At 43.9% G+C, this 26,091-nt stretch overlaps 1 protein-coding gene across 1 annotated transcript in view; it reads left to right on the top strand.

Moving 5' to 3' along the window:
- The window catches only part of GPR143 (G protein-coupled receptor 143), a 40,534-nt gene extending 26,105 nt beyond the window's left edge, over positions 1–14,429 (top strand). The window contains exon 9 of the mRNA XM_030551973.1: positions 14,350–14,429. Within this exon, the coding sequence (XP_030407833.1) occupies positions 14,350–14,429 (80 nt within the window). The remainder of the gene's footprint in view (positions 1–14,349) is intronic.
- Positions 14,430–26,091: the final 11,662 nt, after the last annotated feature.

Below are 26,091 nucleotides of genomic sequence, written 5' to 3'. Positions count from 1 at the left end.
CTGTTTGATGAATGCCTGATTGCTTTCCATTATGTTGGCAGCAGTCTCTTTGAAGCTCAGTGTTTCTCAATTAACCTCATTGATTTCTTTTTGTACATTTTTGTTTTAACCTCTCTTGTAACCTGTACTTCAGCAGACTATTCTTTTGTTTAATAAACAAATTACTATTGTGTTGGGTTTTTCTAACACTGGCCCCTTGCCTGACTTTCCAGAGGTGCCGCTCTATATCTAGAATTCTATCGCGAGGATTGTAGGGATGCAAAATTGTCATCCTTAAAACAATGATCAAATGTTTTAAAGACACAACTTTGACACAGATATAGATTTGCATTGTTTGCATATAGAACCCTGCTTAATAACCCTTCTTTTATTCTGCCTGTTTGAATTTTAGTGGGATATTTAAGTGTGCTTTTATCTAAATGCAGTTGCAATTAATAGGAATATAGTCTTTTAGTACAGTGAAGTCTGGTATTTATACCATTAAGGGATGCAGGGTATCATTTTCAGTCATCTAAATGACTTTGGTGCCTAAATTCCATCAAAAGACAGTGAAATGTAACCTGCAGTCCTTTCTCTGCAGAGTGTTCTATTTTATATCCTGGTTTACTGAACTCAAGGGAATTCAAACAACAATATTTATTTCCTTCCCTAACTACTGTGCTCAGCACTGTGGCGTCTAAGCACCTGTGCCCAAATACTTGTTAAAAGAGGTTGATAGTTAACTAGCAAATGGGGTTCAGTCTACAGTGCTTATGCATGGTTTAAACAAGGGAAACCTAAGTTACAGTGTGGTTTGACAAGCCTATACTGTCCAGCCCAAACTGATCACCAGTTTTAAAAAACATGCTAGTCCTGGCATAGGTTAGAACAAATCTTTGTCAGTTCAAACAACTTTGTACTGGCTGCCCAAATGTGTTATAATTGGTTCTGGTACAACCGTGTTTAAGCATAAATAGATTGCCAAACCCCATGGAAACGCTGTGTAACTTTTTTTAAATTAAAGAGTAGAATGATAACAGCCATACTGCTCAGAGTTCCAGGAAGGTCAGAGAACTAGGCACAGCTGGAGCTAAGAAAATAGTTGATCTAACTATAATCAATAAAAAGGTAATAAAGTAAATTGATAAATGCTGGGACTGATCTTTAAAGAGCTGCAGTTGCTTTGTAGAAAACCTTTAAAATCACACTCTTTAAAAACAATCATGTCTATCTTTTTTCTCCTCGCCCCCCCCCCTTTTATTTTTGGTTACTAGGGCCATTTGCATGTAACAGGATATTTTATTTTGTAAGAATTAATTTCGTCTGCTTCAGAAGCCCTTAACCTTGGTTTGTAAAACTGGTCATTTCCACTGACGCTAAGAGTGATGTCACAGGCAGAGGATGAAGATTTCTGGAGCAGATTTAAATGGATCCTTACAAAATAAAGATCCTGTTTTCATTTAAGTGCAAGTAATTTTTAGGAGCAGAAAGAAAACAAGACTATTACAGGTAGAGAGAATTGTTGTTAATCTTCTCTGAGATGCTACTGTCATGGGCAGCAGCACAAACCCCTAAAGTAAACAAACAGATCATGCCTTCAAAGGCACAGCCATGTGCTGAAGATGGATTTGCAAGGTGACAGTTTGTAGCGAGAAGCCCTAGAAGTCTGGTTAACTAATCCAGCATTCCTTCCTCTGCTCCAGCACATCAGAGCTGCCAAGCATATCTGAAAGGGGAAAACGGCCACTTCACAGTCCATTCCCCTTGTACTCCACAGCCTGGCTGTACCCCATTTGGGATACTAGTGCCACTGCTGACCTTGAGCAAAGAACAATGGCTCTGCTCCCCACTTACAATGTGGTTAACACCTGTGTAAGATCCTGTTACTCTCTCGCCCTCCCGCTTCCTTCATTCACAAAAAGCTGGCCACAATCTGCCCTCAAAAGTTTTTCAAAATCAGGCTTGAAAGCTGAGTGGTGCTTTAACACATGACCAGTCTGTGGGGGATATTATCAGAAGACAACCAAACCCAAACCTTTCATGAAAGCCTCTTGCTGCTCTGACAACATTGGCTTCCACGACTAGGCTAACTAGTACATTGTGATATACATATACTGTATGCTAGGGGTAAAGCAACAGTGATTTTTAATTTTAAAAGAAACTTATGGTGAGGAAAGTGTTACCACTCCCTCAGTTCCTATGGCAGGCGTACTTAAGCTATTCCTTCTTTGTTCTAAAATGGCAGGGTAAATGTGTGTCCTGCACATTTGTACCCAGTCAGCATTCAATTTTACTGCGTGTGTAAAGCCAACAGACCCCGGCCATCGGCACTGAACCGGAGACCTCTGGAGTTTAGTGCATGAGCCTCTACAGCATGAGCTAAAAGCCACCTGACTGAGAGCTAAGGCTGGAGAGCAGACTCATTTAACTCTCTCTAAGTGGTCTCCGTGCCACTGGACAGGACAGAGCACCACACTCAGAAGGTGTGTGGATTACACATGCAAACCATAAAAAAATAGCTTTCCTTCCCTTACCATGCACCAGATCAGTTAGTTACAAGCAAAGTGTTGCATTAACTTACCTTAGCCTTCTGCAGGTCTTTGATTTACGTATTTAGAAGAGGAAAGTCTTCAGTAAGATGCACTTACGTTTGAAAAGGCATAACTATTCATGTAAAACAATAGATCATTGTAGCTATTAAAATATGTAGTTAGAAGGAAATTCAAAGGTAACATTAACAACAAAGTTTGAAAGTCAGGAAGCTAGAATGTAGGACTGGTAGTGTAAAACACCTACCTCACAGCAAGTCAGGAAATACAGCTATGTTTCAACACCGACCTGAACTCTGCTTATCTACTCTCAGTGGGTAGGAGACCCCCTACTAGTTATCACATGATAAAGAATTGTCTTCCCCATTTTGTAGATGAATTACAGTTGTATGATCTTGGCTTTTATTACGGTAAATCATACAGCCAGCCTGTATCGGGTAGTGGATTGTCTCAAGCTCAATTTGGAAGCATACTGGGAGTCTTTTCAGGTTGAATGTGGAAATATTTATTGCTAGCCTATGTCTAGAGTGTTCGGTCTCAAATTAGTATTGGGAAGGTGGCTCAGGGAGAGTGGAGACAGAATCCAATCCACAGTAGGACAGTAGACTGAGTCAGCGTCTTGTGGAACACACATGAGATGTGGCTTCCGCCTTAGACCATGTCGGGGCAGGACAGTCTGGGCTCTAATTAATAGTCATATCTACAGTTTACTGGCCAGTCCACACTTTTCTCTGGGACAGTGGGGTGTCCATGACTCACAGCTGAAAGGTAGATGTGAGATGGTGATCGGGTCATGGGCAGAATTACTGAGCACTTATACATTCAAAACAATTGTCCAGCAAGTTACATTCAGCTCAGTTAACATGGGTTAGGGACATACCCATGATTAATTGTACATGATCATATTTTGCACACACCAGAGCATAACAAAGCCCAGCTAAATGAACGCTTGAAGAAATAACATTGTAAAATATATAAATAATATAACAAAGCTAGAACATCATTTGGAATAAAACCATTAATGCAATGGAATCCTCAGGATATGAGAATTTGTGCACAGTGGTAGGTGAAGCTATGTGACAATAAGAAGCTGGATTGTTAAACACAAACACACAATATATATTCTCTGCACAAACTCGACATTTGGTTTTAGGTTGTGTCAGTTATAACAGTAAAATGAAAACTGTCAGGAACACAGTGTATCTTATCCCCTGCTACCATGGGATGCATTTTCCCAGACCAACCTGAATTTATCCATTGGAGTAGAGAGGGGCTACATTTTGCCCAGCCAGTTTCATACATTTAATTAGTATTCAGTCTGGGCAGATGTTCATGCTAATTGCATGGCTGAAATGCGAAGAGGTAAAGTTCTTGAAAACCAAAGCTACACATTTTGAGGTTTCCCTAGCTGTCAAATGTTTAAGTGTTCTGTACATCTCTAACTAAATCCTTCCTCTGATCTCCCTGATTATATAAACTGAAGAGGCATTAGAATCTAAAATGCTTAGCATGGCTTTGGTCTAGGATACCTACTTCTTCTGCCATACTACAAGTACTCCTGAAGGCAGCATAATATGTATGTGAGGAGAGGGGCGTCGTCTTCCAAGATTCAGTTGACCTTGATGGGGAAGGGTTTATCAAGATCAGATATACAGCAGTTACACATGGGGATGTCTAGGGCAAAGGGTGGATAAGGTAACCCCATGTTAGGGAAAGTCCAGATGAATCCAGACGGTGGTTTGGTCACTCACCTGTTAAAGAGCATGTCTGTATACACATATGTACAGGATGATTGTTGGGGAAGCTGTTGAGTATTGTCAAACCCCTGGATGCTTTTGATTATTTTGTCTCCCAATTACTGCTCTGCTAGAATGTTGCCAGTTGTATAAACATATAACTCCCAAACTCTGTAGGTACAGATCACACACATTTCTGTTTATACAGAAAGAAAGCTGCACTCATTCGAGTGTCTGTGGGTCACATTTTCAAAAGACTCCTCCAGCAGGAGCTCTGAGACATGAGAAAATTCACTGGTTGGCTGAGTTTACATTAAAAAACAAACAAATGATCTCCACTGCGAAACTAACAGATCCCTGGTCCTACCTCCATCTGCCCGCATGCTGGTACTGTGGAGATTGGAAGGACTCCTAGAAAGATCAGACTCTTAACTACAAAGAAAAACACTGTGACATCATCAAGACCACAGCAGTCACCTGGTTTAGAATGTTTTCCTAGCCTAAATACTATCCATGCCCCCTGCCAGGCATGTTTAAACCTGTCATTGCTAGGAGACTTGCTCTTTGGTAAATTGACACAGAAGATCAACTGCAAGTAGGGAGCAACAAGTGTTAAGACTTTTTTTCTTTGTTGTTCAAATGAAGCCCCTTAGAGGACATTACACATCTGATAGCATCATTAGTGTTCAAAGGCAGATGGAATGCATGAAATCACCAAAACAAAATGCAATAGAAACTGCAGCAAGAACAAAAGTGTGGTAATTCAAGTGAAGAAAAGCATGTGTTTCTAATTAATACTGCAGAAAATTAACATGAACACATTTAGTATTTGGAGGTAGAGATGGACCCAAGCTACAAAGCTCAGATCTGGATCCTGGAATTGGGCCAGGTCTCTGTACTCTGAGAAGATAGAAAATTTATTCTGTACTTCTCCATCATGAATGAGTCAATTGGTAATGAAACAAAACTGATTCAATTTGCATGTCACTGTGTGTCTTCAAGTTACTATGTGCTAAGCAACAGCTAAGACATAAAGGCCTCATCTACACAGGCAAGTTTGTGCACAGTAAAGCAGTTTTGAGTGCTGTAACTCCTGAGGTGTACACACTGCCAAGCTACTTAGTGCACAGAAACTGTGCAGATGCAGCGCTCTAAAAAAACCATCCCGACGAGAGGCGTAGAGCTTTCTGTGCTGGTGTAGACACCATGGTGATTACAGCACTGTGATTGGCCTCCAGAAGGTGTCCCACAATGCCTGTTCTCACCTCTCTGGTTGGTTTGAACTCTACCACCTGCCCTCAGGTGACCAATTGTCAGTCCCACCCCATACATTCCTTTGAAAATTTGAAAGTCCCCTTCCTGTTTGCTCCGTGATGCATGCAGTGGTCTCAGCGCATCTTTCCAGGTGACCAAGCCTGCTCCATGCACCAGGTGATTCCCTGCTTGGAGCAATGCTGAGCTGCTGAACCTCATCAGCATTTGGGGAGAGGAGGCTGTCCAGTCCCAGCTGCGCTCCAGCCGTCAGATTTATGATGCCTACGGACAGATTTCTAGATGCATGACAGAAAGGGGCCATGACTAGGATACATTGCAGTGCAGGGTCAAAGTGAAGGAGCTGCGGAATGCCTACCACAAGATGCGAGAGGCAAACTGCTGCTCTGGTGCTGAGCCCACGAGCTGCCGGTTCTACAAAGAGCTGGACGTGATACTCGGTGGCAACCACACCTCCACTGCAAAGGACCTTGTGGATATTTCATTGGTTTGCATGCCAGTCGAGAGTGGACTGAGCCAGGAGGAGGCAATCTTGGATGAAGAGGGGAAAGGGACCCAGAGATAGAGGATGACTCAGAGGCCAGAGATGCCTGCAGTCAGGAACTCTTTTCTACCCAGGAGGAGCCTACCCAGTCACAGCAGTTGCAGCTTGGCAAAGCACAAACAGGAGAGGAGGTCCCTGGTAAGTGGATCTAATTTTGGGAATTGCTGAAGAGAGTCATTCTTGCTTAAGTAAATTGTTGGGGTCAGGAGGGTTGCAGAAAGCAGGCTTGTCTCTCACCTCCTGCCTAGTTTGAGCGGTGGAACAGGCTGTTGATACACTCCCTCACTTCATGGGAATCTGCCTCAGATCTCCAGGAAACTCTCATGGAGATGCTGGGCAATCCGCTGCCATAGGTTCCTCAGCAGAGCTGCTTTGTTTCTTGCCCCATCAATGGTAACTTTCCCACCCCACTTTGCCTTGATGGGTTGGGAGACCATTGCTTCACATAGGATAGCTGCATAAGCATCAGGGTGGAAGTCGCAGGCTTGGAGAAGACCCCCCCTTGATTCCCTGCTCACCCTCAGCAGCGAGATATCTTCCATAATGATCAACTCCTGTGGAAAGTGTGGGGACAGAAATGATTATTAGGACTCCCTACTGTGTTGCTCTCCCCAAAAGCCATGTGCTCAGTGTACAGCAGGGTCTGGGAACAGTGATTTCCCCTGCCCCTGTGGCTACTCACCATTTTGGGGGTCTTGAGTCTCATGTGTGCTTGCCTGGGGTCAGCCAGTTAGTGACAGGTGTATGAGTACTGGCTGTGTTTTAAAGCATTGAAACAGCGTTGTCTTTGATGCAAACAATACTGCTTCTGTAAAATGTTGCATTTAAACTTCACATAGGTGACCTTGGGAGCAGAGATCCCTCTTTGTTATCAGTGGTAGAACAGCTGTGCAGAATTAGAAAACATCCAAGAACAACTAAGGAGGACTTTATGTGTGAGGTTACGATGCACTCCGCTGCTCAGAAAAAAGAATTGATGGAGTGGTGGGACAGCGAGAAGAGGGACTGAAAGGAGAATGCGGCACACCTGAAAGAAGCCATGGAGCGGCTCTTAACAGTTATGGAGCACCAAGCGCTCATGCTCCAGATGATACTAGCTCTTCAAACCGAGCAGCTCCGCACCTGCCCTCCTTTGCAGCCTCTGTCACAAAACTCTTTCCCATGCAGTCACCCCCACACCGCCAACACACTTTTATCAACTTTCTGGCTCCACGCTCTGCCCACAACATTCCACTCCTTGCTCCTCACAGTCCAGCAGTGTGGAGTCCAAGTACCCACTGCACTCAACACCCGTCCATCTGCAGTTTGGCTCTGCTGAAGTCCAGTACCCATTGCAGCATACTCCAAAGGAGAAAGTTGGGTATGATCCCTAGACATACACAAATCTGTAGCCATTACGGGAGCCCTCCTCCCCTTAAGACCTTCCCTTCACCCATCCCCCTCCCTGCTGATGATTTTTTTCATTTGACTCTCTTCTCTGGTTGCTTTCTTTCAATAAAAGAATTGTGTTTGTGTGAAAGCAATCTTTATTCTATTAAGTGAAAGAAGAAGAGGCCTGTAAAGCAACATACAATTATGTTAAGGTCCCTTCTTGCATTACATGCACCAATCACCTCCTAGGATTACAAGCACTGCAGTCCTGAGCATAGCAACAAATATTAGTGGCTTTCAGCTTCAGATTGCTGCCTCAATGGATCCTTGATCTTTATGGCCCTGTGCTGTGCCCCTCTAATAGCCCTGGTCTCTGGCTGTTCAAACTCAGCCTCCAGGCGCTGAGCCTCTGTGGTCCATCCCTGAGTGAAGCTTTCACCCTTCCCTTCACAAATATTAAGGAGAGTAAAGCATGTGGCTATAAGCATAGGAATATTGTCATTGGCCATGTCCAGCTTCCCATAAAGGCATCACCTACGGGCTTTTAAATGGCCAAATGCACATTCCACAGTCATTCTGCACTTGCTCAGCCTGTTGTTGAACCGCTTCTTGCTGCTGTCAAGTTGCCCCATGTACGGCTTCATGAGCCACAGCATTAAGAGGTAGGTGCAGTCTCCCAGGATCACAATGAACATTTCGACTTCCCCTACGGTGATCTGGTCAGGGAAGAAAGTCCCTGCTTGCAGCTTCTTGAAGAGACCTGTGTTCTGAAAGATAGGTGCATCATGCACCTTTTCAGACCAGCCAGCATGAAAATCTGTGAAATGCCCACAGTGATCCACAAGTGCTTGGAGAACCATTAAGAAATACCCCTTGCCATTAATATACTTGGTGGCTAGATGGTCTGGTGCCAAAATTGGAATATGTGTGCCATCGATCACCCCTCTGCAGTTAGGGAAGCCCATTTGTGCAAAGCCATCCACAATGTCACTCATAGTGCCCATAGTCATGGTCTTTCGGAGCAGGATGCAATTAATGGCCCTGCACACTTCCATCAACACAACTCCAACAGTCGACTTTCCCACTCGGAACTGCTTAGCGACTGATCGGTAGCAGTCTGGAGAAGCCAGCTTCCACAGTGCAATCGTCACGTGCTTCTCCAATGGCAGGGCAGCTCTCGTTCTCGTGTCCTTGCACTGCAGGGCTGGGGCGAGCTCATCACACAGTCCCATGAATGTGGCTTTCCTCATCCGAAAGTTCTGCTCATCCACTGCTCATCATCCCAGACATGCATCACGATGTGATCCCGCCACTCAGTGCTTGTTTCCCAAGCCCAAAAGTGGCATTCCACTGTTGTCAGCACCTCCGTGAATGCCAAAAGCAACCTCGTGTTATAACCACTACACGTGGCGAGATCAACGTTACACTCCTCTTGACTTTGTAGTTTAAGGAATAACTCCACTGTCACTCGTGACATGTTGGTCAGTGCAAGCAGCATACTGGTCAACAGCTCGGGATCCATTCCAGCAGCCCGAAAAAGGCAGGGCATTGAAAGATGGTGCCAAATGCAGACGGAAGAACAGGGATTTCTGGGATGCAAAGCAATGCATCATGGGGCATTGGGACAGGATCCAGGATGCCCCGCAACCCCTTCTGCCTTCCCACAAGTCATAGCGACAAGAGAGAAAGAGGTGCTCTGTGGGATAGCTGCCCAGAGTGCACCGCTCTGAATAGTGCTGCAAGTGCCACAAGTGTGAATATGCTATTGCGTAAGCAGCTGTCAGTGTGAGCACACAACAGTGGTTTTCCTTCGGCACTCTCTGAGCGGCGCTGTAATTACCAGTGCTGTAACTTTGCAAGTGTAGATGTGTCCTAAAACTCAGTGAGTTGAGTCAGCTGATCACAGTGTGATCATAACACTCTGTTGGATTTTTTTTTCATCTGTGTGTAACTAGCTTGTGATTTGGCTCACTTTGGCTTGACTCTGCCTTCAGCAAGACCAAGTCTAACTCCCTGTTTAAGAGGCATAAGAAGACTAGAGTTAGAATAAGAGATGAAGATGCAGATGTATTGTGTTCAAGAGCTACTGAAAAAAGATGCCTGTCACTCTTCTATGCCACAATAGGTGCCTTCTCTACCTATATGAAATAGTATGATTACTTTTAGGAGAAGGTATAATATATGCTGGAAATTGGACCAACATTTAAGTGTGGAAAGTGACCTGCTTGTGAGGGCTGGTCTACACTACGGGGGGGAAATCGATCTTAGATACGCAACTTCAGCTACGTGAATAACGTAGCTGAAGTCGAATATCTAAGATCGGATTACTCACCCGTCCTCACCGTGCGGGATTGATGTCCGCGGCTCCCTCTGTCGATTCCGCAATTCCGTTGGAGTTGATGGAGTTCCGGAATTGATATAAGGGCGCTCGGGGATCGATATATCACGTCTAGATGAGATGCGATATATCGATCCCCGAGCAATTGATTTTAACCCTCCAATACGGCGGGTAGTCTGGACGTAGCCTCAAAGTACTCTGGGTTGAGAGGAAGGAGAAAGGGCTACATAAAGGTCTAAAAGCTGTAGGCTGAAGTGAATGTGACAAATGTTTAGAAAACAAGAATGCTAGCCATGAAAAGATATAACAGAGAGAATGCATTCCCTCTTTGGGAAGATATGTGTTTAGAGTCAGGAAACAAATATTTTAGCATGGGAACTATCCCTAAAGGTTTGTCTACATAACTAGTTAGTGCATGGCAAGCCAGGATGTGAATGTAGAGCACACTAGCTTGCTGGCACTAACTGGCTGTGGGGGCCCTCCTAGTGTGCACTCAAGGTTCCACAGTGAATTTTAATGTCCTCCCTTCCTGATACAGTGGCTTCCACTAGGGTGAAATGACATTCCTGGTATCTAGGTGCAGAAGCAATAGAGTTAAGCAGACCGTTACTGGAGTGTTGTGTTCAGTTCTGGTGTCAACAAATCAAGAAGGATATTAAGAAATTGGAGAGGGTTCAGAGAAGAGCCACAAGAATGATTAAAGAATCAGAAAACATGCTTTATAGTGAGACTCAAGGAGTTTCATCTGTTTAGTTCAACAAAGAGAAGGTTAAGGGGTGACTTGATCATAGTTTATAAGTACCTACATGGGGAACAAAAATTTGATAATGGGTTCTTCAGTCCAGCAGACAAAGGTGGAACAAGATCCACTGGCTGGAAGTTGAAGCTAGAGAAATTCAGACTGGCTGGAAGTTGAAGCTAGAGAAATTCAGACTGGAAATAAGGCACAAATGTATTTATTTTAAAGTAATTAACCATTGGAGCAATTTATCAAAGGTTGCGGTAGATCTCCCATCATGAGCAATTTTTAAATCAAGACCGATGTTTTGCTAAAATATGTAGTCTAATTCAAACAGAAATGAACTCAGGGAAGTTCTATGGCCTGTGTTGTAGAGGTCAGACTAGATGATCACAGTAGTCAAGCCTATCTTTATAATCTATTAATCTAAAATAACAAAAAAAATAAACATGATTGTGTCAGTGAGGTTGTAGAGTCAGAATATTCAATGGGTTTTAGTACAACTGTGTGATCAGCTTGAATCATAAAGCACTGTAAAATGGAATGCTTAGTAGTAGATTGGTTGACATTACCTGATCTTTTGCCGTTCCTTAGCAAAAGTAGATGAATTATCCGACTGTACATCAATGGCTTCTCTCCTGCAACCAGAGGCGACATGTGTAGGGAGCAGGAGGGGGACACGTCCCCCCCCCACACACACACCAATTTCTGCCAGGGTTTGCCAGCCACCTGCCCCACTCTGTGAAGCAGCTCCTAGAGCTGTGCCCAGGGGAGAGGGATCAGCAAACAGTTGGGAGCTGCAGGGAGGGGCTGCGACTCAAGCTGTTTTGGGAGGGGACAAACCTTTAAACTGCATCTTCCCAAAGTTAGGAGGTACCAGTTGTCTCTGCACAGATTCCAGCTTGCCATTAGGCTAGGAAGGAGCTCATCCTAACACTGCTCTTAAGGAAAAGTTTGAGAAAAGAATGCAGCTTTGCCAAGAGGCATTGCACAGGAGCATTCAGAATACATGTATCCATTTGCTTTGGGTAACCAGGAAGAAGATTTTGCAGATAGGACAGAGGAGTGGAGGAATGGGTTGGTTCAAGAGAATGGATTATTGAGATCTTCAGCCCCTATAAGAGGGGTATGAATCCAAATCCAGGTCAGTAGTGATCTAAAGCAATTGTCCTACAATGCCATTTTGGTGACCTCTGTGAAATTAGTCTGTGGCCTTAGCCTAGTTCCCAGATCACAGGTATCAACTTGACAAAAATGACCACTGCAAAGGTAATCCATGTTCATCTTTATTGAAACTTTCAGCAGAGGTCAAGAATTGAGAACACATGGAGTCTGATCCACCCTCTAACTCATGTGCAGTTGGCCTTTTGGGTCAGGGATTAGGCCCACTAGAGGGGAAAAATTGGCTAGACCTGCACTGCAGATAATTAGAACAGTCTCCAAGATGTTAATCTGGGAACTTCATGAGCACTAAATTCATTTAAAGAAATAGGAGATAAGGTTGCTTTGCTCTGGGTCACATGGGAGAAGCTGACTGACATAATCATTAGAATTAAGGGGAACTCCTAGTGATTCCAACTGGAAGTATGTAATTGTTATGAAGTCTTGGAGGTTTGCATTCTGTTAACAAAGATAATGTTCCTAACAGCCATTTGTGCCTCTCTCTCATCTGAGTGGCAATCACTCTCTTACTTACATTCCCAAGTATGGTATTCCGTTAGCGTGAGTAAAACCTCAAACCACAACAGACTTTGATACATAGGATGGATTACACCAGGATGAATTTGGCCCTGAGAGAAAGGAAATGATTTAGCCTTTCATAGCCAATGGTAAAAACAATGATAAAACCAAAACTTGGTTTGATTTAGAAATTGTGTCAATTAGCAGGTATGTCAAATAAAAACAAACCCAAGAGCTTGTTTGTCTATGGCATTCAGGCAAGAAACAATACTGTTAAGTGCCACAGAAAGGTTTATTTCAAGTTTTGTGTATGAAAGGAGCCTCCATCTTCCGTTTATAAATGTGAAGATCTAGTTAAACATTCACTAGAGAGTTAGTTTGCAAGATGCTGCTGCCCTCCTTTTTGGTAGCCAAAGAGCAAATGTTATCATGCTCTACACCCCACAAAACATGTTTGTTGCTAGGACTTTAGCAGTAGGAATATTGTTGCAACTTCAATGCCACAGTTAAGTTATCTAGTAGTAGGAAATGCAACAAAACAGAGCACTTTTACAGGGGGAATCTTCCAGTGGCTGGATTAATTAACTTCAGAACTAATTTGCACCACTCCGGTGGCACGTGATGAATAATGGGGTTGATGGTATTTTCAGAGTGCAGGAGAACCTTTAATGCTTACCTAAAGAGAGCATTTCCTTTGGGTAAAATTTACCTCACCTCAAAGCATGGATTAATGGGCTTTGAACAGGAGAAGTGTGAACATAAGAACAGCCATGCTGGGTCAGACCAATGGTCCATCCAGCCCACTATCCTGTCTTCCAGAAGTGGCCAATGACAGATATGTCAGAGGAAATGAACAGAACATGGCAATTATCTAGTGATACCGTGTTGTTCACTCCCAGTTTCTGCCAGTTAGAGGCTTAGGACACCCAGAGCATGGGGTTGCATCCTTGATCATCTTAGGTAATAGCCTCCATGAACTTATCTAACTCTTTTCTGAACCAGTTATAGTGTGTGGGTTTGGAAAGGTAATGCCTCATCTCAGTCTAGGGGGCCAGGGAACTGTGAAGCTCTGGATCCATTATTCTAAATCCAAGGCTCCAGGCAGTAGAGACCATAACATCTATCCATCCCCTAGAGTTGGACTTGTAGCCATTGGATCCACAAACACAGTCAATCTCCAATCCCCCATCTCCAGGCCAACCTCCTATTCTAGCTTCTCGCTCCTTTTCTTGTCTTCCCTGGCCTATTTGAAGCTGGTGCAGAATCTTGCACTGATATGTACAGGGTGTGGACAAAGGCCCCCGTACACCTGTTCTGCAGCATCCTGAGAAACCACGGAAACGTGTAAAGAACCTCTCTCTCTCTCTCTAAAAATAAGGTAGCATTTTAAAACCATTTAGTTCTGAGAAGTTTTGTTCAAGAAGCATAAAGAATAAATTCCATCATATCCACACTAGACGAAGTGTTCTTTTCCTACCTCTCACGCTCCCAAGTAGTACCAGAGCTAATAACAATATCTGAACCGAGGTGGATGTTAATTTCAGCTAGGGAAAGGTACAAGCAACTGGCTGCAATGCTCAGCGGCCTACTACAGCAGATCTTGTGTGAACTCTCTTTTAAAAAGTCTCCCTTCAGGCTACAGTGTTCAACAAAATACCACAGTTTCTGTGGAAATATCATGAACTTTATTCCCCCTGCCCCACAATCATGTGCTCCCTTGTGACAGGGTGATCCGCATTTTTGTTGCTTTAACAAATATCTTTGCTCAAGGCACCAGAAATTATTGGCCAAAGCTCACAGACTCTCCCACAATCACATAAGTACTCTGAGTTTAATAACTTAGCTCCCCAATAGCTCACTGGGTAATGCAATAAACCATTTCCCTAGGAATGCAATTTCACAGACAGCAACAAGGCACAGGGTAGATAAAGATAACTTTTGTTGCCCTCACATACTGTCTGTCTGAATACATAAACCTTCTGGCCAAAGAACTCTGTGGTCAGAAAGCTTATGTACCAAGACTCCTACTGTATATGGTTAAACAGAACTAGTGCTTTGCCAACTTATTTTTTTAAATGACCTGGTCAGTAATTATTTCCAGAGTCTAAAGTAACAGAGTCCTTTCTCTTTTGTTTTGCTAGGCTCTGATGCTAGCACAATTGAAATCCAGATACCAAGCGAGCTACATGACTTAGAGGATAATGACGCTGAAGCTGAATAACTGGAAACTATGAAAGGCATAAGATGGGTATCTGGAGACACAAAGATGTTCTCAGGGATTTGCCTGATTGTTTTCCCTCTTTTATAATGCATGTATCTTCCACCCCTGCCCCCCAGCAACACCCTCAGTACAGGTCTGATTGCTGAGCTCACTTGCTCTTAACAATTTTCTAGCATTCGGATTGAAAGAGCACTTTTTTTTTTGAAACATTTAAATGGCCTGAGCTGTGGGCTAGACATAGAGGGCCAGATTCAGAGATAATGTTTAAGGTGGTGTGAGTTAGGCCACGTCTACACTACAGCATAAAATCAAAATTATTAAAACCAGTTTTATAAAATAGATTTTACGCGTCCACATTAGGGCACATTAATTTGGTGGTGTGCGTCCATGGTCCTAGGCTACCATCGATTTCCGGAGCGGTGCACTCTGGGTAGCTCAGTAAAAGAATGAGACCAATAACTTCGATTTCCGTCCACACTAACCCTAAATCGATATAGTAATATCGATTTTAGGGTTACTCCTCTCATTGGGGAGGAGTACAGAAATCGATTTTAAGAGCCCTTAAAATCGATTTAAAGTGCCTTGTAGTGTGGACAGGTACAGCGTTAAATTGATTTAACGCTGTTTAAATTGATTTAACGCTGTAGTGTGGACCAGGCCTTAGGCTCCTTTACATTCACTCTTCCTTACACACAGCCAGGAAGTCTAGAAAATGTAAGTTCAAGTATAGAAGAAGCACCTACTTATGAGGTGCTTTCTCTGTTCAGCTCTCTTCTCACAGCCTTTAGTATGTAAATGTAAGAGGGTGGCCACTTACCATTAGTATGCTTCCTTGTGTCTAGATCTGGGAATGTAGCTCTCACTGCATCTGGTGCTTCCTTGCTGTGCATTGGTCTGCAAGTTGCTTCTGTAACTTGGCCCTCTGGCCAGATCACCATTTCATAGAATATCAAGGTTGGAGGGGACCTTGAGGGGTGATCTAGTTCAACCCCCTGCTCAAAGCAAGACCAATCCCCAGACAGATTTTTACCCCAGTTCCTAAATGGCCCCCTCAAGGACTGAACTCACAACCCTCAGTTTAGCAGGCCAATGCTCAAACCACTGAGCTATCCCTCCTACCCCTCTGCTTCCAAGGTTACAAAATCCAACAGGATAAATGATCCAAATGCCATCTCCTGAGGGTGTTCATCCCCAACTTGGGGCTCTGTGCCACTATACCAGTGGCTATCCGAACTCAGGCCTGCCCATTACATGGGGTTCCAGTCCAGGGATTCTTCAACCAGCAGTCAAGATCTATTCAGGCCTAGTCCCTGTTGCTGTTTCCCTGGGCTCCTTCCTACCCAGCCTCTCTATCGTCTTGCCTGTTTCTGGGTTTACCACTGGAGCTTACTCTATTCCCTGTGGCTACTACACCACTCCTAGCCTCTTGCCAGACTCTTTACTCCAGGGTAGGATCTCCAGGCTTACTCTCTGTCTGGACTTCTTCCTTGTCCCTGATGGTCTCCCTCCTCCAGGGAGTGACTGCAGACTCCCTTCTGCTTTCAGCCTCCTGGCATTATAGTGCTGTCCCAATCCTTCCCCAGCAGGACTTCACTCTTAACTAACCCTGGCCCTGCATCTTGCCAGGTAACTAACTAGCCTCTCTGACCCTTGACAACCCTATAAGGGCTGGTGTGGGCTGCACATCCCAGTACAGTGAATTATACAAATTAGACTCCCTTTGACTCAAATTCTAAGGTGATGTGCAAAGGGACCTGTAAATTACATGATAAGGTGGTGAAAATCCAAGCAAGTAAATCAAGGGAGTCTAGATGGAATCTAAATTGGCATAACATACACATTGAAGGGCTGGATGTAAATTATACTCACTTATATTCCCTCTTCATTTATTTAAACTCACCTCTGAATTTGGTCCACATGGTCCAAAGAGATGATTCATTTGACAACAAATAAAATAAAAAAGACTTATGTGGAGACTGATGGATGTAATTATGATTATGTACTCCAGGAAATGTAATGCAAATTCCTGTCGTCTAGATTAGCATGACCTAGGTTGTCTTAGGGTGACTGATTAATTCAGCATACTGGTTGATTGTAAAAAAAATTGTTTCTGGCACAAGCTGGGTGTATTTTTAGTGGGAAAAATCTGATCATTTTGAATTTGTACATCATGCACTGTATGTATGGTACCTCTCCTGCTGGTGGAAAATGCCATGCTTTTGTTGATATAGCTTTGCTTCTTTTTGTTTTGTTAAAATGCCATGGGCCAGATCTTCATCTTCAAATCAGTTAAGCTATTCCAATTTACACCAACTGAAGATCTGGCTATGTGAGACATTCCTTCTGGTTAAGGGCCTTTTAACTGGTTGTTATAAAATGAACTGCAGCTTTTATGCATGTATCGCCCTTAAATGTTCACACTAAGACTTTGAACCTTATAAAGATGAAGGAGCTGTAGGTCAAATTGTGTCGTCAGCTATACCAGTGTAACTCAGTAGAGTTGATGGAGTTGGTGGAGTTACTCTGGTGTAACAGAGACAGAATTTGGCCCTATGTATTGAGTTTGGACTCCTCTTTGAAGTTTTATTTTCAGATGATGACAGGAACCATTCTTTTGGCTCAGTAGAAGGGACATTTTTTCCCCTTTCTGGACAGGATGACTCTGGGAGAAGTGAAAAAGCCAATAGCTGCTTTTTCATTTACCTCAAATGTTGCATATCCCTAACCAACCAAATGAGTATTTGAAATAACTGTAGGTCAGGGATCGGCAACCTTTCAGCAGTGGTGTGCTGAGTTTTCATTTATTCACTCTGATTTAAGGTTCCATGTGCCAGTAATGCATTTTAATGTTTTTAATAAGGTCTATTTCTATAAGTCTATAATATATAACTAAACTATTGTATGTAAAGTAAATAAGGGTTTTAAAATGTTTAAGAAGCTTCATTTAAAATTAAATTTAAATGCAGAGTCCCCCAGACTGGTGGGCAGGACCTGGACAATGTGAGTGCCACTGAAAAATCAGCTTGCATGCCACCTTCAGCACCTGTGACATAGGTTGCCTACCCCTGCTGTAAGTGTTACTTTGTGATGCTAGAAAGAACTCTTTGGGGAAACATTTCTTGGTGTAGAGGCAGAGGAGATAATATACCTTTCCCAAGATCTGGGTAGTGTATTCATTTTAGGAGTGCTCGCAGTGGGTTGGAAAAGGAGGTTAATCCCTAACAATCTGTAATCTGTACTGGAAATCACCACACTGATTTTAGCTCAGTGGCGCTTTGTACAGATCAATATTGAACAGAACTGAAATGATGACATTCTCCTCCTGGAATCTTACCAGAGGTCGATGAAGAATGTCCTCAGAATCACCGTGCCTCAATAGCAGTATTTCATCAACAAGAAATCCATCCACTACTGTAGAGAAGATCAGAGAAAAAGTAATTCACTTCCACAGACTGAAAAACAACATACAGCTTCTCTTCAACAAATTGTACTTAAAATAGGCACTTAGCCACCACACAAGACAGCTTAAGGTCATCTACCAATGACAGTGGTTGGAGAAAGCCAGTTAAAACACTAATTTGAGGCATGCTGTAACACACTCCTATCAGAATGGCAGACATTTGAAGCTTTCCAGGGTATGGACTGTGTATTCATCTGTGTGTGTACTGGGCTCTCATCCTGGTTTGGGACCTTTGGTGACTACCATAATACAAATGATTAATAGCGAGTTGTTTCACATTATCCATGTGTCTCTTTCTTCACTGAAAAGTAGTTTTTTAAATGGTCAAGAGGGAGAAAGCTGTATGACTGTGTGTTGCAGTAAACTTTGCAGCTAATGTGCAGAAACTTCTCAACATATAACAAATTCCTATCACTTGATGTTCCTCTCAGTCACTGGTTGGGTCATTACAATAATTGAATCTATTTTCCTATGTTAAGTTCTCCTCACACCTTCTATGAGTCATCTTAATTATCACTTCAAAAGTCTTTTTTTCTCCTGCTGATGATAGCTCATCTCAATTGATTAGACTCTTCCTGTTGGGATGCATACTTCCACCTTTTCATGTTCTCTGTATGTATAAAATAAATATCTCCTGTCTGTGTGTTCCATTCTATGCATCCAAAGAAGTGAGCTGTAGCTCACGAAAGCTCATGCTGAAATAAATTTGTTAGTTTCTAAGGTGCCACAAGTACTCCTGTTCTTTTTGCGGATACAGACTAACATGGCTGCTACTCTGAAACATGACAAGTTGAAGTTTGCCAAATGGAGATCAGCCAGCCACAGACCCTCAAAATGGAGTAAATACTAATTAATATCAAGATGTAAATTATCTACAACAAAAACATATTTTGAAATTGAAAATATTGACTGATGTTCCAAAGTATTCTTTCAAACTGTACAAGGTACCAAATGTGAGTACCTAAATGGAAGGATGCTGATTTCTAGAAATACCTGTAGCTCTCACTGCAGCCATGCTTCAAAACAAATGTATTTGCCAAAGTGTTCCTGCTACATAATCAAATTCAGGAAAGGACAAAAATAAACCACACACACACAATGTCCTAAAACCTGGATGTGATAAGATCTAAATTCTCTGCAACAGCCATTGGGTCATCATACTGTAGATACATTTACCTGCACTTAGACACTGTAGCAGAAAGAAAGATGTTTTTCTAGATAGGGCACTGGACTAATTAGGAGGCTTAATTCCAATTTGGGTGTCCTGGTTAACACGCCTCTTCAATGTTACGTGGAAGGTGGGTGCAGTACCTCTGGACTGGCAAACTGGGGTGGTGGTCCCAATCTTTAAGAAAGGAGACCAGGGGGTGTTTTCCAACTATAGGGGGATCACACTCCTCAGCCTCCACAGCAAAGCCTTTGCCAGGGTGCTGGAGAGAAGGTTATGTCCATTAGCTGAGCTTCACATTCAGGAGGAACAGTGTGGATCCTGTCACGGCCATGGAACAGCAGACCAGCTCTTTGCTCTCTCACAGAAACTCAAAGGGTTGTAGGAGTTTGCTTATCTGGTCTACCTTTGTTTTGTATGCTTGGAGAAGGCATATGACTGCATTCGCAGATATGTCTGTGGGAAGTGCTGTGGGAGTATGAGGTGTCAGTGCCGCTTTTGCGTGCTATCCGGTCCCCCTATTCTCAGAGTGAGAGTTGCATTCCTATTCTCAGCATTCTTGAGTTTGTTCAAGGTGGGTGTTGGACTCCGCCAACGATATGTCTTGTCCCCACTCCTGTTTGTTATATTCATGGCAGGATATCAGGGCAGAGCTAAGCTGTGGGTGGGGACTTGGAGGTGGGATCTCTACTGTTTGCAAATGGTGTTGTCCTTGTTTCTTCAGACTGCAATCTCTGATGTGCACTCAAATGTTTCACTGCTGAGTGTGAAGCAGCTGGGATGAGGATCAGCACCTCCAAATCAGAGGCCACGGTCCTTTCCCGGAAGAAAGTGGACTGCTCTCTCCAGGTGAGGGGGGAGCAGCGATCCTTAGTAGATGAGTTTAAGTATCTAGGGGTCTTGTTCACAAGTGATGACAAGTGGGAGAGGGAGCTAAACGAGCAGATGGATGTGGCGGCGGTAGTGAGATGAGCACTGCACTTATCCGTGGTGGTGAAGTGAGAACTCAGTTCTCGGATGAATCTGTGTTTACAGGTCACTCCACGTACCCATCCTCACCTATGGTCATGAACTTTGGGTAATGCCTGAAAGGACAAGATCATGGGTACAAGCGGCAGAAATGGCATTTCTCCTCAGGGTGGCTGGGTTTACTCTCTGAGACAGGGTGAGGAATTCGGCTATTCAGGAGAGCATTGGAGTAGAGCTGCTGTTCCTCTGGATTGAGAGGAGCCAGTAGAGGTGGTTCGGGCACCTGATAAGGCACATCTCACTGGGCACATCCCATTGGGCGGAGGCCCTGAGGCTGACCCAGGACTTGCTGGAGGCATTATATCTCCTGGATGGCCTGGAGCTAGAACCTGTTGTGGCGGAAAAGGAGGTCTCGTCCTCCCTACTCTCAATGCTGATGCCATGACCCTCACCAGGAAAAGTGGCATAAAAAAAAAAAAAGAAAGAAGAAGAATTTCCAATTTGATCCCAAATCTCTTTAGAATCAGTTGACAAGGGGTGGGGTTAACTCAGGGACAAAAGGCTTTTAAAAAGCCGGCTCCTAAGTGATGAAAGGAGCTAGAAAATAAGGGAGTTTTGCGAGGGAATTCTCCAGGAAAAGGAGAAGCATGTGCTTAATGTGCATAAGCCCTGCCAAGTAGTGTCAGGTTAAGTACTGTTAGGCCTCAAACTTCCGGAAGCTGTAAGAAGCAAGTACACTATAATCCTGCAAGCATAAGCATAATCTATCTAGGAAGCTTTATAGATTAAGAAGGAAACTCGGTAAAGGTTGATACAGACTTGTGGTTACTATGCTCTGCAACCAGACACCTCTTTAAGCTGATTTAAGGGTTTTTAAGTCTAGCAAGTTGACCACAACTAGCCACAAAAAGGAAAGATGAGCTGGTCACAGGTGCACAGTTCATTAGTTCAAAACAACAGCAAATGCCACCCTGTAAAATTTGGCCACCTTGATTGGTTGACTTGTTCAAAAGCGTAGCCAGCAAGTACTGTATAAATAAAATGCAGAAGCGCATATGTGTGTGTGTGTGTTGTTGACCTAAAAGAGATCGCTCTTTGTCAGGATCACATACACCCCCTGAACCAAAGGGACTTGCGCTTCACTGACTATCTGTGCCTGGCCATTGCAGGGAATGGTCAACTGAAAGGTAATGTATATTTGGATGAAAACAGGGTGAGGTATTAGGGAAAACGGTCTGGTAATGCTCGATCTGGTTAATCTTAAGTCTGTATTAATGGTATAGGTTACGTTTATCAATAAATTGTTTAAGTTGTTTAAAAGTAGTAGAAGTTAATAGTAAATCATTATATAGCAACAGTATATGTATTTGTGCCTTGCTGGAAACGGGCACAGTGTGGACAAGGTCAACAGATTATAAATCATAGTAACTTTGCAAGTCACTGTGCCTGTCTTCAGTATAAGTTTCCATAAAGTTAGTAAAAGTTTATTAATTAAATATATATATATATATATATATATGTGTGTTAAGATTGGTAAAATATAGTTAATCAATGTATTAGTATCACATAGAGGATTACATGCTATTGGAGGTGAATACAACACCTGAAAGGTTGTTAGCTAATCAAAAATAGCAGCATTGCATGTTCTAGTAACTGTTTCCAATGTTAATTGTCTGTCATATATGAACTTATAGGAGTAAGAAGTTAATGCATAATATTACTTGTTCTTGTGCCTGTCTTCAGTATAATTTGTCATATATATTAATCCTCACTCAGTGTTGGTTTTTAATTCTGTTCTTCTTATTCTGTGTTGTCTTTATAGTCAAAAGTCATTAAAAGCCTTTCTTGAGGAATAATTAGTTGTTAGTTTCTCTTTTGCGGACACTACTCAACCTCATTACATCTGTGTTGGGTGGTGGGAAGTAGCGAACACCCAGAGCCTCACTAATAGGAGCCCTCTTAGGGCTCTGATGTGTGCCTCCTCCTTCCATTAATCTCCACAAAGCAAATATGTGACAGTTGGAACAGTGGTATAGCCAGGTTTTAAGTATAGGGAGAGCAAACATAAAAAAAGGTGCTCTCCCTTGGCTCCTCCTCGGCCATGCCCCCTTGGCTCCTCCTCTGGCCACGCCCCGACTCCTCCCATTGCCCCTCAGATTAACCCCGGGGCCAGCTCAGGACTCCTGCGGGCTTCCTGGGGGTGCAGATACCCCCCGGTCCCTGGGAGATTCTCTCCTGCCCAGCCTGCTCTGCAGGTGTCCCCCGTTGGGCTGTGCCACCCGGCCTCACCCACAGGGCCCCGTCTCCCCCAACTCAGGCTCCAGGCTCCTGCGCCGTGCCTGCGTCCCTGCCCTGTGGGCCTGGCCCCAGGGAGCCCCTTGTCCAGACCCCCCCGTGCAAGGCACCGGATCCCCGCCGTTCACTTTCTGCCCTGCGCCGCCACCTGTCGTCGGCCTGCTCCCAGTGCTCGGTGCGCTTCATGCGGGGGTCACCAGCCAGGCAGCCTTAAAGGCGCAGGGGTCCTTTTGCCTCCCCCCGCTGCATTAGCAAGGAGCGGGGAGCACTTGGCCTCCGAGCCCTGAGCCGCTGCCGCAGAAGGGCTTCAGCGATGTTGGGGCTGCACTGAGTGTGGGGCGCGAAGGCCGAGGAGCCGGCCCCCTCACTCCTCTGGCCGCACCTGCCGCCCCCACATGGCTCCTCCAGCCGTGCTGCCGCCAGCACCGGCCCACCAGGCGCCACTTTTTGAAAATGTGCTGAGGGGAAGTGGCTGCTTCCCCTGAACCCTGCTATTTACGCTACTGCATTGGAATGAGTTTATTGTCTGTTTGTTGTTGTGTGCTTGTTTGCTTGCCCGCATGTGCCTATTTGATTGAAGTTTATAATGTGCTCTGTACATGGGGGCTGTGTGCTGAGCTGCCTCCGTAGGCAAGGCTGAGAGCTTCTTAATGAGGCTCTAGCCTGCCATCCTTTGATCCCTAGTCCCTTTAAGATCCCTTGACAAGGGGGTGGGACTAACTCAGGAAGAAATGGGGTTTAAAAAGCCAGCTCCTAAGTGACCAGAAGAGCTAGTGAACAGGAAGTTTTGTGAGGCAGTTTAGAGAGGAAATGTGAGCACAAAATACACCTAATAAACATTCTCTAAATGTAGACAAATAACATCCTACTCGCCCCCACAAAAAAAACCCTCCTCACATACAAACAAAACCTTTGCAAGAGTAAAAATAATGCAGACAGCAGCACAGTGGGGGCTATCCAGTTTGTTGAACTGAATACAGCATATACGAATACCTGCCTTATGGGCAGGTGGCATGGGTGTGCATTCGGTGCAAGGAGCTCCTGGCCCTCAGAGACCAAATACAGGCTCTTGAGACTAGAGTGGCTGAACTGGAGATGCTCAGGGAGACAGAGGTACATAGATGAGACTTTCAACGACTCAGTAGAACTGTCACATCCCTAGTCTGACAGCCTTTGTGTTGTTGAGGAGGATGAAAGTCTCAGGGAAGGAGAACATCCAACTGGAAGAGAGGGAAACGATCCCATAGCTGGGACTGTCTCTCAAGATGATGTCATGGTAACCTCTCACACTGAGAATACCTCTCTGGGGAAGAGGATCGCTTTTATTAAAAAAAGAAAGGTAATGGTAATGGGGGATTCAATTACACCTCTACCTCAATATAACACTGTCCTTGGGAGCCAAAAAATCTTACTGCATTATAGATGAAACCGTGTTATACTGAACTTGCTTTGATCCACCAGAGTGCGCAGCCCCTTCCCCTGGAGCACTGCTTTACCGCATTATATCCAAATTCGTGTTATATCGGGTGGTGTTATATTGAGGTAGCAATGTATTAGAAATATATATATTGGATTTGTGATGACTGAGAGAACTGCATGGTGAATTGCCTGTTGAATGCAAAGGTCATGGATCTGTCGAGAAATCTAGTCAGACTTATGTGCGGTGCTAGGAGGGCCAACAGTAATGGTATATGTAATATAGGGAAAGGTAGGAGTGAGGTTCTGGAGGACAAATTTAGATGGTTAGGTAAGAGATTAAAGCACAGGGTCAGTTAGACAGGCAGAACTGCAGGGTCTCAATGCCTGGATGAGATGATGATGTTCAGAGAAGGGATTTAGCTTCATTAGGAACAGGGAACCTTTTGGGAAAAGCAGAGTCTTCACAGGAAGTATGGGCTCCACATAAACCAAAACAGAACCAGATCACTGGCATGTAAAACTAAAAACGCTGTAGAGAAGTTTTTAAACTAAAGACTGGGGTGGGATTAGGGGGGCGACAGGTGTGGAGTAGCAGATGATTCTGACAGACATATCCCTTAGGGGACCAGTTATTAAAGGGGATACTTCCAATAAAAAGGAGATGATAGAAGTTGATAAAGTATAGGTAGAAACTGAAGAGAAACAGTTGAATGAACAAGAGTCCCATTCAGTTACATCACATGACGGCAGACAACTAAATATTGGCAAATTTTATAAGTATACAAATTGAAGAAGTCTATATTCTAAGGTGGGTGAACTTGAGTACCTGGAATTAAATGAAGATATTGATATAATAACAGACATCACAGAAACTTGATGGAAGGATGATAATTGATGGGACATAGTAATACCAGGTACAAAATACACAGGAATAATAGAGTAGATTGTGTTGGTGGGGTAGAGGCACTATATGTGAAAGAAAGCACAGTGTCAAATATAATAAAAATCTGAAATGAATCAAATGGTACCATAGAATCTCTATGAATAGAAATTCCTTGCTTGAATAATAAAAGTACGGCAGTGGGAGTATACTACTCACCACCTGTGATTGTGAAATGCTCAGGGAGATGAGCATGGCTACAAAAACAGAAAACCCAATAATAATGGGGGATCTCAAAGGGAACATGTCACCTTAGGACGGGATACAGAGATAAAATTTATAGACATAATTAATGACTGCTTCTTGAAGCAGCTAGTCCTGGTACCCACAAGGGAAGAAGCAATTCTTTATTTAGTTCTAAGTGGTGCACAGGATCAGTCCAAGAAGTAAATATAGCCGAACAGTTTGGTCATAGTGACCATAGCATAATTAAATGTAACATCCTTGTAGGGGGAAAATACCAAACAAACTCACCACAGTAGCATTTAATTTAAAAAAGGGAAACTACACAAAAATAAGGCCAACTAAACAGAAATTAAAAGGAACATTCACAAGCCTGAAATGTCTGCAAACTGCATGAGAACTTTTTTAAAAGACCACAATAAAGGATCAAATTAAATGTATTACCCCCATCTGAGCCATTATTTGTAGGTGTCAGATCTGAGGAGCTGTCCCAGATTGCAGTGTCGTTAGAGGAGGTTTTGAAACAAATTGATAAATTTAACAGTAACGAGTCACCAGGAACAGATGGGAGTCACCCAAGAATTCTGAAGGAACTCCAAATATGAAAATGCAGAACTACTAACTGTGGTGTAAACTATTGCTCAAATCAGTGTCTGTACCAAATTACTACAGAGTGTTAATGTGATGCCAATTTTTTAAAAAGGGCTTCAGAGGCGATCCTGGAAATTACAGGTCAATAAGTCTAACTTCAGGACCAGGCAAACTGGGTCTTTTTCTTATATAGGCTCCTATTACGCCCCACCCCCACCCCAATTTTTCACACTTGCTGTCTGGTCGCCCTAGGGTGTGCACTTATGGGTCCCAGCTGCTCCCTGCCCCCCTCACTGAAGCAGGTGAGCAGGGTTACTGCTCTGGGAACTGCAGGGCACCAGTGGATGTGGGGCTAGCTGTAGACAAGGGCATTGGGCAGGGCTAGCTGGAGGCAGGGGATTTGGAGCTGGCTGGAGACAGGAGGGTGCAGGGCTGGCTGGAGACAAGACAGGGGCTGACTGGAGGTAGGGACTGGCTGCAGGCAGGGCAAGGGGTGTGGGGCTGGCTGGAGACAGGGGGGGCTGGCTGGCTTTGGGCAGGGCCACAGGGATGTGTGGCAGGTGTTGGCTGGAGACAGGGCAGGGGGTGCAGGAGGGGCTGGCTGTGGACAGGGGGTGTGGGGTGGGCTGGCTTTGGG

Source organism: Gopherus evgoodei, chromosome 1 (genome assembly GCF_007399415.2).
Source record: "Gopherus evgoodei ecotype Sinaloan lineage chromosome 1, rGopEvg1_v1.p, whole genome shotgun sequence".
Classification (NCBI taxonomy): Eukaryota; Metazoa; Chordata; order Testudines; family Testudinidae; genus Gopherus; species Gopherus evgoodei.
The sequence above is the reverse complement of the archived record's forward strand: the minus strand, read 5'-3'. Positions and strand labels throughout refer to the sequence as shown.